Raw genomic sequence first — 17,705 nt, forward strand, 5'->3', positions numbered from 1 at the left:
AAATCTTGATTAGAAATATGTTATTTTCTCTCACTAAAACGATCTCACCCTCTCTCTCTCTATAACAAACTTCTAAACCCTTGTATTGATCAACTATAAATAGAGATCAGTACTTTTTTGAAAGATTGAATAAAAATCAAAGAGAATCATAGAGTCATTGAGTTTTTTGAAGGTACGAGAGTTTAGAGGATTGAATAAAATTGTATCATGTATCATATTATTCAATCTGATACTAGAGACAAGAACAATCTGATACCATTAATGGTATCAGATTTCATGGTATCATGGTATCAAATTGAATAAAAATTGTATTCTGATACCGATTAACATCAAGGTCTTAAAGTTTAAAATGTTTTAAACATTTCAAAACTTCTAAAGAGAATTGATGGAGACCATCAACATGGGCCTCACGGCCGAACTAGTTAGAGGGCCTCATGACCAAGTCCATTAGGGTTGGAGTTTAGAAGTTTCTATGTTTGAGTATCTTTGATATTTAGGAATCCTAGTTTGAGTCTATCTAGAAGTGTCTAAGTTCCTATAAAAGGAATTGACCATGGATCTCTTTTGGAAGTGTATGGAGCCACTTGAGAAGTGTTTGAGAATTTCTAAGATGGCGGCTAAAAACAGTGTTCATAATATTGTTCGAACGGGTGGTTTTGTCGCGAAGGGCTTAGAGATTTTCATGGCTAAGAAAGATAACTACATAGTTGAGTTAGCTGAAGAGCATTGCTCTTTTGTTATCGATCTCTTCTGTCGTTCGATGATAATTACAAAGGCATATGATCTTATGAAAGAGATTGGTGTCGACGTTGATGTCCGCCACATGTTCGATAAATTGTTCCTTCGAGTTTTTCACACGACAACTCATGATATAGTTTTAGTTTATACGCTTCACGAATGAACGTGGGAAGATAATTCAAGTTATTCTTAGACGGGAAGAAATAGAGAGAGTGATGAAGTGGATGGAGAAATTCAAGGTTGATTTTTCCATAAAATATTATGTGGTGTTAGTGGTCTTCTTCATCAAAATAAAAGATGACGGAAGATGTCGCAATTTGTTGGAAGTCTCTTTTCTACAATCGTTATTGCGATATTCATTGCAATCTGGGATTGAATCTAGTGATTTAGTCCAAGTGGGTGCCCTTCGAACCCAATGCATCGTCCGCTCGAAGTGGGAATTAAGGATCTCATTGTTGAGTCTCACTTGAGGGCAAGTTCGTTCTCGGACGGGGAGTATGATGGAGACCATCAACATGGGCCTCACGACCAAACTAGTTAGAGGGCCTCATGGCCAAGTCCATTAGGGTTGGAGTTTAGAAGTTTCTATGTTTGAGAATATTTGATATTTAGGAATCCTAGTTTGAGTCTATCTAGAAGTGTCTAAGTTCCTATAAAAGGAAGTCAGGTTTGTCTTTGTTATTCAGATCAGAAAATATTATCAATCGAGTTTATTATTAATCAGGTTTATCGTTTTGTTCTTTACTTTATCAGTTTATTTACGTATTTTATTATTGTTATAATGGTGGATTCCATTACTTTTACGCTTTCGCGGCAATCTACATCAAGAATCTTCTCTCTATTAAAATTAAAAAAATTCAGAGTGATGGTGCTCCTGGGCTTGCTAAAGGAGAATTCAAATCATTTCTTTATGAAAGTGGAAGCAAAATGGCAAGGATAAAAGGAAGAACATGCATGTCACTGAAATGGGTAACTCTCTTCTCTTTCAAACTTCTTTACCAAAGAATTTCTTGTTTGATGCTTTTTCAGCTGCTACTTACTATTAATAGACTACCCACTGTCATCTTGGATATTAAATCACCTTATGACATGCTTTTTCATAAGAGCTCAGACTACTATTACCCCAAAACTTTTGGCTCTCTATGCTATCCCTATCTATCACACTCTTAGGATATAGCTCTTTGCACAAAGGATATAAGTGCTATGATTATGAGTCAGGTTGCATATACCTTAACCTTGCATTTTGCTCGTCTTTCTGTGACATCCGTGTAAATGATTGAAGCGCAAAATGGTACAAACAAGTTATCGGGTGTGTAAAAATTAAGTACGTACATAAACAAAAAAATCTATTCGTAATTCATATTTAGTTTGTTTAGTTTGTCTGTAAGCAAGTAAGCAACCAACCTATGAGTTTGTCAGACACAAGAGAGCAACATTTACCTGGGTTATTTCATTTTGACCGGTCTGACTCAAATACTTAAATGGTCAAACGATTTTGATACCTGATCTAGACTGGACTGAAAAGGTTAAGACTAGACCGAGAAGGTTAAGCTTGCGGTAGACCGACCTGACCGATTCCCACCCCTAGACCGCAGAGGGTTCCAGTGAGGTGGAGGGAAATTGAATAAAAAAGAAGGGTAATTCTGTAAAGAGGTCCTATTTTGGAAAATTGGAAGAAGAACCCGCCATTGAACTTCTGAAAAAATAAACTTTACCTCCATCTCTAAACTCTCTCTCTCTACAAAATCGAAGCGATCCAGAGAAGTTCTGAGGGAGGCATCTAGAATGGAGTCAATTGCTTGCCCTTCAACTCCTCGATGGAATGTCGAACGACCCTTTCTCACCGGTCGATTTCATCAGGTTCTCTCTCTATTTCCCTAGTCTTCTTTCACCCACATCAGTTGTATTTCTCTAATTTACTTCGAATTATCCAACATTTCAAAACCTCAAACGATAAATTTAATCTTTCCCAAGTGTTTGAATTGAGTTTTTGATTTTCAGGAAACTAGGACTACTTCTCAACAAACTGGAACTAAAGGGGTTTCTACCCACATGTTTAGGTATATAACAACATTACTAATTGAGGGTTTGATCTCGATTTTCATACTGCTCAAGTGAAACGGAGTTTCATACTTTTTTACTACTCCCCATTTTGTATAACAACAATGGCTAGCCATTAGGTTGGAAACACACCACATTGATGGATTCTGAGTTTGTGTTCATTCATTTTATGCTTTGATTTTTGTCATAGGACATAAGTTTAAGCGCCAAAGATGTTACTTTTATTTTTTTCGCTTTAAATTTGGTAGTTTGTATTTGATTGATATTTTCTCTTTGGAATTTTCGGACAGCCCAGGATCGGATAATCCTATCGGATGTTATCATGCTTCTGTTCAGGTGTGTCTTTTGCCTTTCATTTGAATCATTTTGTGGGGAAAACCCTTTTGGATGAAACAACAAATGTTCTCTTTTTTTTTTTTATGTGAAATAGGAGCTCTTAGTTATCGATGATCTCCTTTCTGCTTTGGTTGGAATTGAGGGAAGATACACTTCGATTAAAAGGGTTCGTGGGAATGAAAACCAAGTTACATTCCCGGTTGACGCTTCTATGGATTTAGCACTTCAGGTTAGGAACTCCATTACAAGGTTTATAATATTCTGAAACAAATTTCCTTTATGTTCGATCTTGTGCAAGTAAACAAATAGTTTTCGAAGCTAAAATAGCTACTTCTTAATTATTTGTATGTCTAGACAATTATATTGAAAAGCAATTGGAAAATTTCAGATAATTCACTTGGAGAAAAGAAATTAAAGATAATGAATGTTATGAAGTATCTTAAGCATATGAGTCAAATTTGTATCTTCATAATCTCTAAACTATTTTGGTGTAAGCTGTTAATGTCTATATGTCATATTGCAGGAACTTACAAAGCGGATTTTCCCTTTGTGCGAAGACTTTTTGTTGATTAATCAGTTCGTTGAGTCGAGGTCTCAATTCAAGAATGGCTTAGTTAATCATGCCTTTGCTTCTGCACTAAGGGCACTCCTTCTTGTAGGTTTTCTAACCCAGTTGTGATTTAACTAACTCATGTTAGTGACACTTAAAAACTTTTTTTTTGAAAGGCAAGGGTTAACGGCTTAGATTGAAACACATATACAAGTAATTCGCCTTTTCTTTTCCAATAAGTCTTCCTTTTGTGTCGGACCTCCAAGACTTCATTTGGGAACTTACATGCCATTCGACACTTAGTCTATTAATCAAGTGGGTGTTCCGCTAGAATTTCAAAATAATAACTGAGTAGCGTATATGTTCTTTATCAGGATTACCAGGCCATGGTTGCACAGCTCGAACACCAATTTCGGTTGGGAAGACTATCCATTCAAGGGTTCTGGTTTTTTTGCCAGGTTTGAGTTTGTGAGCTTTACCTTCTATGTGAAATGTAAACTAATAGTTTCAAATATAGTAGTTGAAACCAATAACTTTTGTGCTTTACAGCCAATGATGGGTTCAATGCACGCTCTCTCAACTGTAATACAAAAGGCTTCGGCAAATAATTTCACAGGTTCAGCAGTTCTTAACCTCTTGCAAAGCCAGGTTAAACATCCACCATACCTACTTCGGTTTATTTCAGAATTAATACTACTGTCAACTTCTCTTCTGGTGGATGAACTCTCTCCACTCATTTGAAGCTTGTTTACACTAATTGGCTATTGCTATTTCTAGGCTAAAGCCATGGCTGGTGATCAAGCAGTAAGGTCGTTGCTTGAGAAGATGATGCAAAGTGCAAGTTCTGCATATCTTGGTATATTAGAAAGGTATTAGTAAATTAAAATATTATCATGGTCTGGTCACTTCCACTAACAAGAGGTTATCTGTCTTCATTTTCCAAGAATGTTAAAGATTGATATGACTTGTGTCATTGCCTCGTGACAAAATGAGTTATTAATACATAAATTGCAATTTAGATGGGTATACGAGGGGGTGATAAATGATCCTTATGGCGAGTTTTTCATTGCTGAGAACAAATCACTCCAGAAGGTACTTGATATTATCCTATTCATCTCTTTGTAAGAATTTCCTATGTGTTCATTTTAGGTGCTCATATAATTTACTCTTTGACAGGAGAGTCTTACTCAAGATTATGATGCTAAGTATTGGAAACACCGTTATAGTCTCAAGGATGAAATTCCTAGTTTCCTCGCAAATGCTGCAGGGATTATTCTGACAACAGGAAAATATTTAAATGTCATGAGAGAATGTGGACATAGTGTTCAGGTTTATAAGAGTTATTTATATTACTTTCTATTGTTTTACGCATCATATACTTAATTTTATGCTGCAATCTTTTTAGATCTTCAAGATACCATTTTATTCATTAAGTAATTACCGTTGGCAGGTTCCTGTATTAGAAAGTTCAAAATTGACGAGCTTTGAATCTAATCATCATTACCTTGAGTGCATCAAGGGTGCTTATGATTTCGCTAGCGGTGAGCTCTTGAATCTCATAAAGGAAAAGGTGTGCTCGAGATATTTTTCAAGTACTATTCAAAGGCACAGTTTCTGCCGGTATTTTGTGATTATGTATGTTGATAGTGATGAATTTTTCGTTTATTTGTACAGTATGATCTCATGGGAAAGCTGAGGTCTATAAAGCACTATTTGCTTCTCGATCAGGTATTTTTACTATTAAACAATGTGAAATTAGAAACTTTTCCACTATGGGCTTTATAATTATGTTAACCCGAAATTCTTAAACTTGGACCTCCCATAATTCTTCCAGAATGTAAGCCCAAACTCTGAGGTATGCAAATCTATACGTTCATTTAATATGAGTTGTGTACTGTTTCCAGGGTGATTTCCTAGTTCATTTTATGGATATAGCTCGAGATGAGCTTGCTAAAAGGCTTGATGATATATCTGTGGAGAAACTTCAGGTGGACTTCAATTTCTTTTTCCTTTTTCGAGCTAAGAATGGTTCGCTTTTGTGCTATTCTTTTGCATGAAACTATGCAAGAAAAAAAAAATTAATTCCTTTTTTGTGTAAGTAGTCTCTCTTGGACCTTGCTTTGCGTACAACTGCTGCTTCAGCAGATCCTTGCCATGAGGACTTGACATGTTGTGTGGTAAGTATCTGATTATCCTTCTCTAGATAGTATATCTGTATATGTGCTTCAGTTCAATCAGCTGGAAAGTTGAATTTTAAAATGATAATATGGTATCTCATGTAATCTCTACTCTTCAGGAAAGATCATCATTGCTTAAAAGATTGGGCACACTCAAAGATCTTGGAGTTAAGCCAATTTCTGATAGTGACGACCTGGAAGAGCCGATAACAATTACTGGTCTAGAAACGTTCTCTTTGAGTTACAAGGTTTGTCTTGGAACTGCTACATTGTCATGATGTCATCCTGTTATCTATTTTGTTGTGGGTTATGGCCATTCTGTTGATTTGTTTCTAAATTTTGTGTTCATGGAAGGTTCGGTGGCCATTGTCTCTGGTGATTTCGAGGAAAGCGTTAACAAAATATCAGTTGATTTTCCGCTTCCTTTTCCATTGTAAACATGTAAACCGTCAGCTTTGTGGAGCATGGCAAGTACACCAAGTATGGTTGTTTAGCTTAATGGGATAACTCATAACACTGCTTTTCTGTCTTCTTCTTTTCCGACTTCCATTAATTTGCATTATTTTTATAGGGAATCCGTGCAGTTAACACTCGTGGAACTATTATCTCTCGATCATCATTGCTTTGTCGCAGCATGCTTAAGTTTATTAATAGCCTTCTGCATTATCTGACATTCGAGGTCAGCCCTTTTTGTTCTCTCGCCATCTCTCTTTTCTGCCATCTTTACGAGCCACAACACCACATGTTTGGGAATGAAACTAGCTATTCATTCATAAAATAAAAATCCATTGATTTTGCAGTGTTGATTTTCTTCTGGTCGAATTGTTACTTGACAATCTCTTGTTATCAGGTCCTTGAACCAAATTCACATGTGATGCATGGCAGACTTCAAACTGCAAAGAGCATAGATGAGGTTTGGTGTTATTTCCTTACTTTCTTTCCATGTACAAACTTGATTCTTTGATCTAGAAAAAGTGAACGAGCATGACGATGGCAGTTTGCGTAGTTTTATGAACAAGATACGCGGAGATAGGATAAAGTGTTTAATGTTTCTTATCCATGGTGTCTCTTGCAGGTTATCCAGTACCATGATTTTTTCCTTCAGAAGTGTCTAAAAGAATGCTTGCTTCTTTTGCCTGAACTTCTAAAGGTTAGATCTGTCGATTTCAATTATTAGTGGTTTAGGGTCTGCTTGGTATGCCGTAAAAACTCACAAGTGCAAAGATTCGCTGCTCATCATGTGTTTGGAAATGATGTTCAGGAAGTGAATGTTTGCATTTGCAGCTTTTCACCATATTTCAAGAGCGCCTTAATATTGGAATGTTTTCTAAGTTTTCTTATTCGTATGAGTTCACATGTAATCATTTATTCATCCTAAAGGCCCAATAAAGTATAACCAGTCCTGGTTATTTTCATTTATAGTTCTGATCATGGTAGATTTTTTTTTCCGAATTTCAGAAGGTGGAGAAGCTGAAATCTATATGCCTTAACTATGCAGCTGCAACTCAATGGTTGATTTCATCTTCAATCTACCTTCCCAAACCAGAGGCGTCATCAATTGGTCCAGACAAATCGAAAACCTGGAGATCAAGAAACAAAGTGAAGGCATTCAAATTAACAGCTGAGGATTCGACAACAGCGACCGAATCTCTTCTGTAAGCTAGCTATATCAAACAGCAGTCAAGTTGTCTATTCCATATTGTCGTTTAATTTATGTAAAAAATTGCAGGCAGTTCGAGCGGGAATTTAACACAGAGCTTCAAAGTTTAGGACCCATATTAAGCAAAAACTCACAAGCAGAGCCTTATTTGACTCATCTTGCTCAGTGGATTCTCGGTGTCGGAAAGGATCAGTAAGTCAGTATTGTTTCCGCTTAGCTATATGTTCAATATATTGTGTAAACTGATTGTGATTGTTACTTTTTCTTTCCTTGCTTGCCTTGTAACTCTGAAATTTTTGTATCAATGATGCTAGTTTGTCCCACAATTAAATATATGTATATTGGTTTGGCAATCGACACGACCACTCGAAAGGACCAAGATTGTCAGCCACCCTACTGGGCTGGCACCCCATTTCAGAAGTTTCTGGTCAAGACCCACAATGTACCATCTACTCGTTTCATGACTCGGGAAAAGCTTACTTCCAAACAAGTACTCTGACATGGACTTGGCATAGGATCGACTCGGTCTACACACTTTGGTCACGAGTTACACGTGTGTGTGTGGGTCGATTGATCGTAAACTATTTAGATACTATAAATCAGTTTATTTCCATCTAAATAAAAGTCTAGGTTCCTCTAATTAGGTTTTAATGGAAGTAATAGATCAATATTGAGTGACTGTTAGGGCATATCTAGAGCCATGATGGGTGTCTGACCAACACGTTGCAGAATCTATATATGCATGAATGACCTTTTCTTCTTCTTCACTTCATGAAGGTTCTTTATAATAAAGTTTGCTGACATTCAAGAGGTACACTACAAGATTATAGAGAATTTTATCAACTTAGAGAGAGAGAGAGAGAGAGAGAGGTATACTTGATTATATTTTATATAATCACTTCCTCCTTGTCAACTGTGGCATTTGATTCGTGTCTACCTCACTTTCTCTCTCTCTATCCAAAGTTGACATTCTTTTCCTCCCCCTTCCAACTTGTCCTCTCAATATGGCAATATTCACTACCCCACTTTCATATTTCTTATATTTTCATGTGAAAATTTCTTATCTTATATACTAAGATTCCTATTGATGTGATAACATAGAAATTATGAGAGTGTTTGTCTCATGTATCGATATAAGTTCTCGTGTCTCAGTTAAGATGGGTCATGAAAAGAATAAGTTCTAAATCACAACCAACTCACTACGTGATTTTCAATATCATCAAGTACATTTATTTACGTTCACCTGAATTGCATGTAAATTATGGAATCTTCAAAGCACTAACTTACTTAAACTAATTAACTAGACTAATCAAAATTAAATTATTGAAGAATCATATATTCTCTTATCTCCATTTACTCTAATCTTTTAACCAAATAAAGGATTAAACACTAACATTTCAGTAAGATTCATGACCAGATGAATAATTTCATAGATATCTAATGATCTGAGCATCCACCCAAATATCTAAAAAGGAATATTATCCAACTTTATGATATTTTGTACTAAAAAATATGAAATCTCACCTCACCCTTAGGCCCTTAGTCCCTTAACTTATATGTATATAAATAAGAGATTGGAAGATGTTCATTTTCATCCAATCACTCTCAACCTCTCTTGTATTCAATCCTCAAAACTCATATCTTAATCACATATATTTGATATTGGTCCACTTTTTTTCTCATTTCACACTCTCAACACACTCAAAATTTACAACTTTTCGGCTTTTTTCGAGTGAGTTTTACTTCTATTTATACATCGAAGTTCGGATGGATAGAGTAATGAAATTGGCTTCACAGAAAGCTGTGGTGATCTTTAGTAAAAGTAGTTGTTGCATGTGCCATGCAATCAAGAGACTATTTTATGATCTTGGTGTTAGTCCTGCTATTTATGAACTTGATGAAGATCCTAAGGGAAGAGAAATGGAGAGAGCACTTTTAGGGTTAGGGTTTAGTCCTACCGTTCCGGCTGTCTTCATCGGTGGCCGGCTTTTACGGTTAGACTCAACTAGTACTGTTATGTCTCTTCATCTCAATGGGTACCTTGTTCCTATGCTCAAAGAAGCAGGAGCTATATGGCTTTAGTAATAACACTACTAAATTAAGCTCTAATACAATGTTAGAGCCATCTTAAGCTAATTTGCTCTAAAGACTCTCTCTTGCCTTTCTAGGTCTCTCTCTCTTTCTCATCCAATAACATGAAATCACTCAATGGAGTCTGTAATGTTTTGATATACACACTACTTTTGTGTGATATTTTGTTAATAAAATCATACTTTTTATATGTACTTAATGCTTTAAATCACGCCTCCATTTTGCTTTTAATTTTGAGCTGATTTTGGTGAATGATGGCTTAGATTTAGATATCAAAATTATATACTATTTAGGATGAGAAGAAAGAGGTATTTTAGAAAGCTTTCGCTTTACCACAACCTGCTCACGATCGATATTAGTATCCCTTCTAATCATCTGCTTTAGGTGCTTGTACTATTATACATTGTTGATGTTCTAAACTTTAATGAACATCGTTAGATTAGTAATACTAATTTTATTTTTTTCTAATTTTTGTGTTGTTTTTCTGGGTATAACAAATAAAACATGCCCCATCAAATGACCCAAAACCACGAAAACGGGGCACTCTATATAACCATGATAATATATGATCATCTAGTTTTCTTTTGGGTAAAATCCATGATAATTTATGAAGCAATTCTAACTTGTTTCAAGCTTATAGTTTTAAGTATAAGAAAAAAAAAGTGGTACTTTAACTATTCTACTTCTTCTTTTTCATTTCAAATGTATTCTTCCATATCGAAAAAGCGTAAAAGGAGGAAAAACTAGTGAGCTTTTTATTGTTGGTGATGCCATTTTTAAGAGCTCCTATAACCACTTTTGTCTAGAAAAAGGGAGGTAGGACATGTTCTTATATATTTGGTGATGAATGATAAAGCTATAGAGATATTAATCAACCAATACTAGAAATACACCCATTATGTTTTGTTTATCTTCATTCAAATATGTTTGGTCTGTGTCATATATATTTAGGTCTATTTTTCATTATCTGCACTGTGTGGAATTTTCGATGTGGTTGAGAAAGTAATATGGAGCCTACCCAAAGACTTCGATATTGGGCACCCGACAAATAATGCCAACATTAGTATATACACACACATTACACATACACAAACATTTAGTTGCAGAGTGATATTCTACCTTAACCAAGGGTATAAGAATTGCAGAATAGGCCTTCCCACAACATATTTTCATTGTTACACTATAGTATGTATATCATTTACTAATATTCGATTCGATCTCATAACAATCTTAGGAAACAATTAGACTAAGAAAGTGAATGGAACTGAAATAGGAGCGCCGAGTCAGACCCAACCCGAAGCTTGTTTTCTACTACTTGTAACATATCTCAATTGTACACATAATTTTAAAAGACCCTTTGAGAATTTTCTGATTTTGATGTAATCTTAGGGATGGTGTTTGCACATCTATGTGAAACTTTAGTTTGTCCTGTCACCAATTCGAAGGGTTAAATTCCCTATTTTAATCTCCTCATAATCAAAAGTATTCTAAAAAAAAGAAACAAGAAGAAGAAACTAGCTAATTGGTTTATTAAACGATTTTACATCGTGTAGTTGTTTTAGCTAATTTTTGCATTGAAAGGACTAGCTAAAGAGAATGTCAAAGAGAATACACCAACTTGTTGGTCCTTGAGGATCTGTTTGGAGCACATTCTCTTGTATCCTCTTTTGTTTGATTAAACATACTAGTCTGGTCTTACCTGCCATTTTTGCTATAAATATCACGAACAGAGCTCTCAATTCCTCACAACAGCTAGCTCGAAAAACAACTTCGTTCCTTTCTTCTCTCATATATATTTTAATTTCTCAATCATTGAATCATATTTTATCCTCGAATTTGGTCTGACTGGTTTAACATTTTACTCAATTTTACCTTGAATTTTCATTTAGTAGAAGGTCTTACAGTTTATTACTATACCCATCAAAATGGAAGCTATATTGAGAGAAGCATCAAAGAATGGAGTAGTGATCTTTAGTAAGAGTTCATGTTGCATGTGTTATGCAGTCAAGATTCTATTTTACGAGCTCGGGGTGAACCCATTGGTTCATGAGCTTGACCATGATCCTGAAGGAATAGAAATGGAGAAGACACTTATGATAATGGGATGTGACCCACCCGTTCCAGCCGTGTTCGTTGGTGGTGAGTTTGTTGGTTCCACAAGTGATGTTATGACTCTCCATCTCGCCGGATCTTTGCTTCCATTACTTAAACCATATCAAGCTATACCTTGATCAGTACTTTTAATCGGTCTTATACCATAATAGTAGTACTATAAGAATAAGCTTGGAATTAGGCTTTTATTAGTATTTGTGTGCTTTTACATACTCTTATGAGTTACCTTAGTTTCTTTTTCTTCTCTTCTTTTCGGCTTATTTTTCATTGATAAATGAAGGTTGTAGTTTACTAATTGTTATCGTTATAATGATAAATACTTGTTCTCCAAATTGAATCCAACTTCACCATTTAAACAAGAAATCATCGATCTAGCTTTAGTGACTAGAACGATTTTCAGTCTAAGGGAAAGCAAGTTGCTAGTGAAAAAGAATATCCACCTTCGATTCGGTATCCCTTTCTCCTTGTTCTTCTCATAACCCAAAAGTCATTTTTCGTTATGTATGTATAAATAAACATAGAGTTTTGATCTCTAACCCCAAACATGGAAAGATTCGAACAAGAAAAGTTAGAATTATGGTGATCTACTCTTTCCCCTCCAACTAGAAACTGAACAATCTTCTGCTTCCATGACCGAACTTGCCCGTTTATCAATGTCAATGAACCAAAGTAACTAAGTAGATTTTAATTGTTGATTTTCTTACCCAAATAGACATAAATCAAAGTCTGATCAATGAACATTGGGGAATCACATATGAGAACTTTATTGTGGCAATACTGTCAAAATTGCTTTCTATCCAAAAAGGTAAAAAGCTTAAGCATAATCTTCAACTTTCCAAATTTGATGCCAAAGCACTATTGAAAGTTGAGAGGTTATAAGTTTCCATCTACTTTTTCTATGAAAATGAAAGCATAGAGTTCATCCTAGACGTAAAACAAATAATGAACTAACGGTTATCCTTGTTAGAGGCTTAGAGCCCGTGGGTTGGGCCCAACTTTCCTCGAAAACATACTTATGAAGGACGGGTTAGTTTGTTTTATACTTTAAAGAGTTCATTTTGATCGATCACATTGAAGTCTTACTTTGATACTTCTTAGATTGAAGTCCACACAAATCTAGGCTTTCTTTGAGTTAATTTGTTCGTTCGTTGAAGTGTAAATGGATAGAATAATGAGGTTAGCTTCACAGAATGTTGTCATGATGCTTAGTAAGACTCTAAGAGTTCATGCTATATATGACGTTCTATCGAAAGACTATTTTATGATCTTGGTGTTAGTCCTGCTATTTATGAACTTGATGGAGGAAAGAAAATGGAGAGACCACTTCTTGGGATAGGGTTCAACCCTTTGGTCCCTGTCGTGTTCATAGGCGGTCGATTATTACAGTTAGATTCAACCAACATAGTTATGTCTTTTCACCAAAATGGGTCTCTTGAGCCAATGCTCAAAGAAGCAGGACTAATGTGGCTCCAATACTACCAAACTAACTGGAAATCTAGCTCAAATACAATCCGAAAAATATCAAATGGCACTTTTAGAATATCATGTCTATTACAGACGGAGCCTGCCCAATGCAAAGGGAATGTTGTCATTCTGGTTTCATTTTTGTCGAGGAATTTCCAACTATGGAATCGTTAAGTGGGTTCGGTAATTGTAGAATCGAACAATTCTACACAGCGAGAATACGAAATGGTCCAAGAATATCATAACTTGTTTGTATGTAAAGTGTCAATTTCAATCTCTTTTGAACCAAAGAGAACCTTCTTTTCACTGCTTACAGATATATAGAAGTGTTTCGGAACTTCATTCTCACTTTTTTATTTGAGAAAGAGGTAATATATTGATTAATGTGCCAATAGAGCACTCAAAGTGTCGAACTTACATATTTAGATAACATCGACTCCCACGAAAACAAGAAGACTGAGAAAGGTACCCCTATGAAAATTTTAGTTGGCAAAGCCCAAGAATAGATTAGTGTCTTCACTTCTATAATTATTCGCTTAATCGAACTGAAACTATCTTTGAATATCCTTATGGCTCCTTCCACGATGCCCACCATAGAGCGAAAGCAATGGCGGTTCCTAAGTATCCATTTCTTGTGTCTAACTTATATCTCTTCCACCTTGTTCTCACTTCTCATGCACTTATAGTTTTATAGGATTATTGATGTGACGACCCATTGTCTTTCCTTTTGCCACCTCTGGTCAAGCCCTACATATACAAGGTTTTGTTCTTAGAGAAGGCTCCATGAGACCATGAGTCCACCAAAAAGGCCTTGACTGTAAAACTAAGCCTCACCTTGCACTTATAGCTTCACAGAATGCATGCAGGAAGTGATATTCACTAAGAGTTCATGTTCATTAGTGGTCCACCGTTACAGTTACGTTCAACCAGCACGTACAGTTATGTCTCTCCACCTTTAATGGGTCTCTTGTGCGAATGCTCAAAGAAGCAGCAGCTACGTGGCTTTAGTAATAGAATAACTGTAAATCAAGCTTTAATACAATGTGAAATATCGAATATACGATATCGATATGGCACTTGTATTATGTAACTATGTATTAACCTTAAACTACCACTTGTTAATAGTTAATACCAAATGTCCATTTCCTTTGATGGCATTGCAATTACATTCTTATACTCCTTAGACAAGTGCTAAAGTTTTTCGAGTAAAACTAAATAAGTGATGAATGCAAGTATGTAACTCCCTGTGCGTGCGTGTGGATGTAACAGTCTCACATAGCTTAGTGGAGCGACTGGACTCTGGAGCCTAGACTATAGGCACGAGCTAGGTTAAGATTGGCAAGTGTGTAGTCCTCTTTTGTTGTGCTTGTAGATCCTCTATGAAGAACAAAACCCTGTACCCATTGAGCTTGGGGCTGAGTGGCAACAGCAACGACAATATCCGTAACTGCTGAGAGTTAGGATTCCGAACATGAATCTGTTATTAAAAATCAGTAACTCCAAATTCGTTAGTACTTTTTGCACTTTGTTGAGGACAAAGACATGACAGCCGAATTAATATTCATGTCGAAATTTGTTCAAGTCTAGCTAACCAACTATTTTTCTTCGTTGCATTTTGTCCGTTAAAACTACGTATGGTATACGAATTACTTACCATTTTTTCATGAATCTCTGAGCATATTCGAACTAATCAATGCTTGTGTGGGGTAATTTCCGACCTATAGAATCATATAGCCGGTTCAATAATTATAACAGCCTACCCTAGTCCTTGCAACATTAAAGCTTCAAAGCTCTTGCAAAATTTCGTTCTCTTGTACTTTCATCGAAATACTAGACCTTCTCAACCATCGAATTGTCATTAGTCTTTGAATTTGATCTGGTTTGTTCAAACTATCACATTGCATCATATTCTTGTTCGAACTCTGAACTCGTTGCTGTTCAAGCTGTAAATGTCACAACTCAAATTGGGTAAATACAACTAAAATTAAAGTAGACTTAAAATTTGATAGATCAATTCTTTCCATTAATGTTCCATATAGAGAATTGTCTTTACTTCTCCACTCGCTTAACCGAAAAGAACATGTATATGTAAATAAACAAATTAAGTAGCATAAGATCTATGAGTTCTTAGTATTTTTCATGTCTAGCTAGCCCTCTACAAACTGAGTAGAAAAGCTGCAGTTTTCATATTCACAGTAATTAGAGAGTCGAGTTTCGCTTGTTAAGGTTAATAAGACTCAAGATCCTGATAGTAATTGCTTGATTATGTGTTATAATTTGATGGTTATGAATCAAATACTATTTCTATATAGTATTCAATCCTATGTGTTAAGGAAAGAATAATACATGATGATAATTAATACTCCATCTTAATCTACCTTTTAAATCACACACCATACGATAAAATCTTGATTTTCTTATAAGGATAACAACCATGACATAAAATCATCACAAGTACTTCTTAACCAAATTTAGTTCATATAGAAAAGGAAAAAATGCGTACATCGTAGAAGACTGTCCTGAAACAGTAGCGGCTAAACAACTACTGCCCGAGTGCCCGGTGACTATAATGTCATTATGGTAAAAGATATCAAATACCAATTTAGGTTTTCCATTTTAATTTTCTGCACAAAGCAATCACTATCTTCATATATTTTCACTTATCTCTCCAAGTTCGCTAGGGACAATTAAAAAACTTAACTTTACGCACCATTTTTTAACTGTCACAAAAGCAGTCATGGTATGGGTAAAGTAAAAGTGTTGCCAAAAGTATCACCCAATAACCACAGTTGAAATTAAGTAACTGTTTTTATACCTAAAATTCACCCTAAACAGATGGTATTATTTCGAAAATGTTATCGTGTACTCATATTTAGCGACAACCGAGAGCCCTACTGTTGAAAATAGGAAGCTATTAGCAACATTTTGTATGCCTACCATTGCTAATATGAAAATTGAAGCAAATATAATTATTCCCGTGGCGTGTTCGCATCCATTATATAACAGGCCACGAGCTAGTGCGCTTATAACAACGATCATCTAACGAAAGGCACTGCCTCTTTTTTTTGTTGCAAGCACTGGCTTGTTATAATGTGTCATAAATATTTTACTGCTTTAACGATTGTTATATGATATGGACTGATATCTCCAACAAAAAAAATGTGATACCCACCTTCTTATTGTAAAATTTAAGAGAAAATTATTCTTATTGTAAAATTTCTCATTCTAAAAAATGCAATCAAACCAATACCCTCCTCACCCCATTTAGTATAAATAAGTATTTTATGAGAGAACACAAACTCATCTTCAAAACTCTAGTTTATAACTCATCTATTTTCCATGGAATTAAGGCTATTAAAAAACAAATATGGAAGATGCTGTGCCCATAAATTTTTCAACAAGCTTAAACCGACTAATTTCCCCCCTCTTTCTTTGGAAGATTTGAAATTTTAAAGTTGAAAGATGGAATATAATCTAGTGAAAGAAAAAGTGGTTATATCACCATACTGATAAAGTGATAAGTGATAAGTAGTGCATCTTTTCTTTTCTCCATTCTTTGACCTTCAACAAGATTGTGCTTTTCCAAATCTCTCAAAATGGAGTTCCGCCCAATTGATCGTAATAAAGTATAGTCTCTAGCATTCACAAGCACGTCTATAAATGTATTTAGTTGGCCTCTCTGTTCCTGTTTGGGCCATTTAAATAAACGTGGTGACCTTTCCAAAAGATAAAATCTTTCACAAAAAAGTTGACGAGACAACTATTTGGTCAGTTGTTCGCATCTTTTCTTTGCAATTTGAAGGTACATACAAATTATAAAAGTATTTCACAGCCGAATTTCATTTAATTCTACATAACTATATGATTTCTTTTCGGTGAATGATCTGTATAATGACATGTATACGACGGTATTGTTTTACATGTAAGAGTGATTTGATGGCTACAAACTTGCCATGTATACGAATTTTTTAATAGTTTTATGAAAAAATAGGATATCTTGTGTTTATAGATTTATTAACGTAACAGCTAGAAAAGGTCGAAAATAAAGCATATAAAGTTGTACGTACTTTAAAGTCGGCAAATCCTTACAAATATTTTCATCACATGTTGCTTCATAGAGTCTTTTCTTAAAACATGGTGGAATTAATCTTATCAGAAGAACCCAAGAAATGTGATCCTTAATGGATAATCCACTCCTAATTTTCATATTCTTCGACATCACTTAGTGTTGTTTAATTTAAGAACAAACTATCACTTCTATTTGGTATCAAAGATACCTGAGCTTATACCAATTTAAATATATATATATATATATATATAATACTTAAATATTTAAATTGAATATTATATATACTTAAATATTAAATATATAAATAATATTATACTTAAATATTTAAATTGAATATTATATATATATATACTAACTTATATATATACTTAATATTAAATATGTATAATATTTAAATCGAATAATATATATATATTAAATTGGTATAAGCTCAGGTATCTTTGATAT

The 17,705-nt window shown here is 34.9% G+C and overlaps 2 protein-coding genes and 1 pseudogene across 2 annotated transcripts; all 3 read left to right on the forward strand.

The window, feature by feature from the left end:
* Positions 1 to 2,247: 2,247 nt before the first annotated feature.
* On the forward strand, positions 2,248 to 7,875 carry LOC147551311 (Spc97 / Spc98 family of spindle pole body (SBP) component). Its single transcript, XM_086666724.1, has 21 exons — positions 2,248 to 2,598; positions 2,740 to 2,798; positions 3,090 to 3,135; positions 3,230 to 3,364; positions 3,659 to 3,790; positions 4,060 to 4,143; positions 4,235 to 4,333; positions 4,463 to 4,554; positions 4,705 to 4,777; positions 4,862 to 5,014; positions 5,136 to 5,255; positions 5,360 to 5,413; positions 5,590 to 5,673; positions 5,788 to 5,862; positions 5,982 to 6,110; positions 6,217 to 6,342; positions 6,434 to 6,541; positions 6,713 to 6,775; positions 6,938 to 7,012; positions 7,321 to 7,517; positions 7,592 to 7,875. Exons 1-21 carry the CDS (start codon positions 2,524 to 2,526, stop codon positions 7,716 to 7,718), a joined length of 2,106 nt encoding a protein of 701 aa, XP_086522850.1. The 5' UTR covers positions 2,248 to 2,523; the 3' UTR covers positions 7,719 to 7,875.
* Positions 7,876 to 9,055: 1,180 nt separating this feature from the next.
* On the forward strand, positions 9,056 to 9,807 carry LOC147551312 (glutaredoxin-C1-like). The gene has a single exon (XM_086666725.1). It carries the CDS (start codon positions 9,104 to 9,106, stop codon positions 9,602 to 9,604), a length of 501 nt encoding a protein of 166 aa, XP_086522851.1. The 5' UTR covers positions 9,056 to 9,103; the 3' UTR covers positions 9,605 to 9,807.
* Positions 9,808 to 11,400: 1,593 nt separating this feature from the next.
* Positions 11,401 to 12,057, forward strand: LOC147551313 (monothiol glutaredoxin-S9 pseudogene; annotated as a pseudogene).
* The last annotated feature ends 5,648 nt before the right edge of the window (positions 12,058 to 17,705 follow it).

This window comes from Eschscholzia californica, unplaced genomic scaffold, assembly GCF_041429995.1.
Source record: "Eschscholzia californica isolate CP2 unplaced genomic scaffold, dmEscCali1.0.p SCAF_3, whole genome shotgun sequence".
In the NCBI taxonomy this organism is placed as follows: Eukaryota; Viridiplantae; Streptophyta; class Magnoliopsida; order Ranunculales; family Papaveraceae; genus Eschscholzia; species Eschscholzia californica.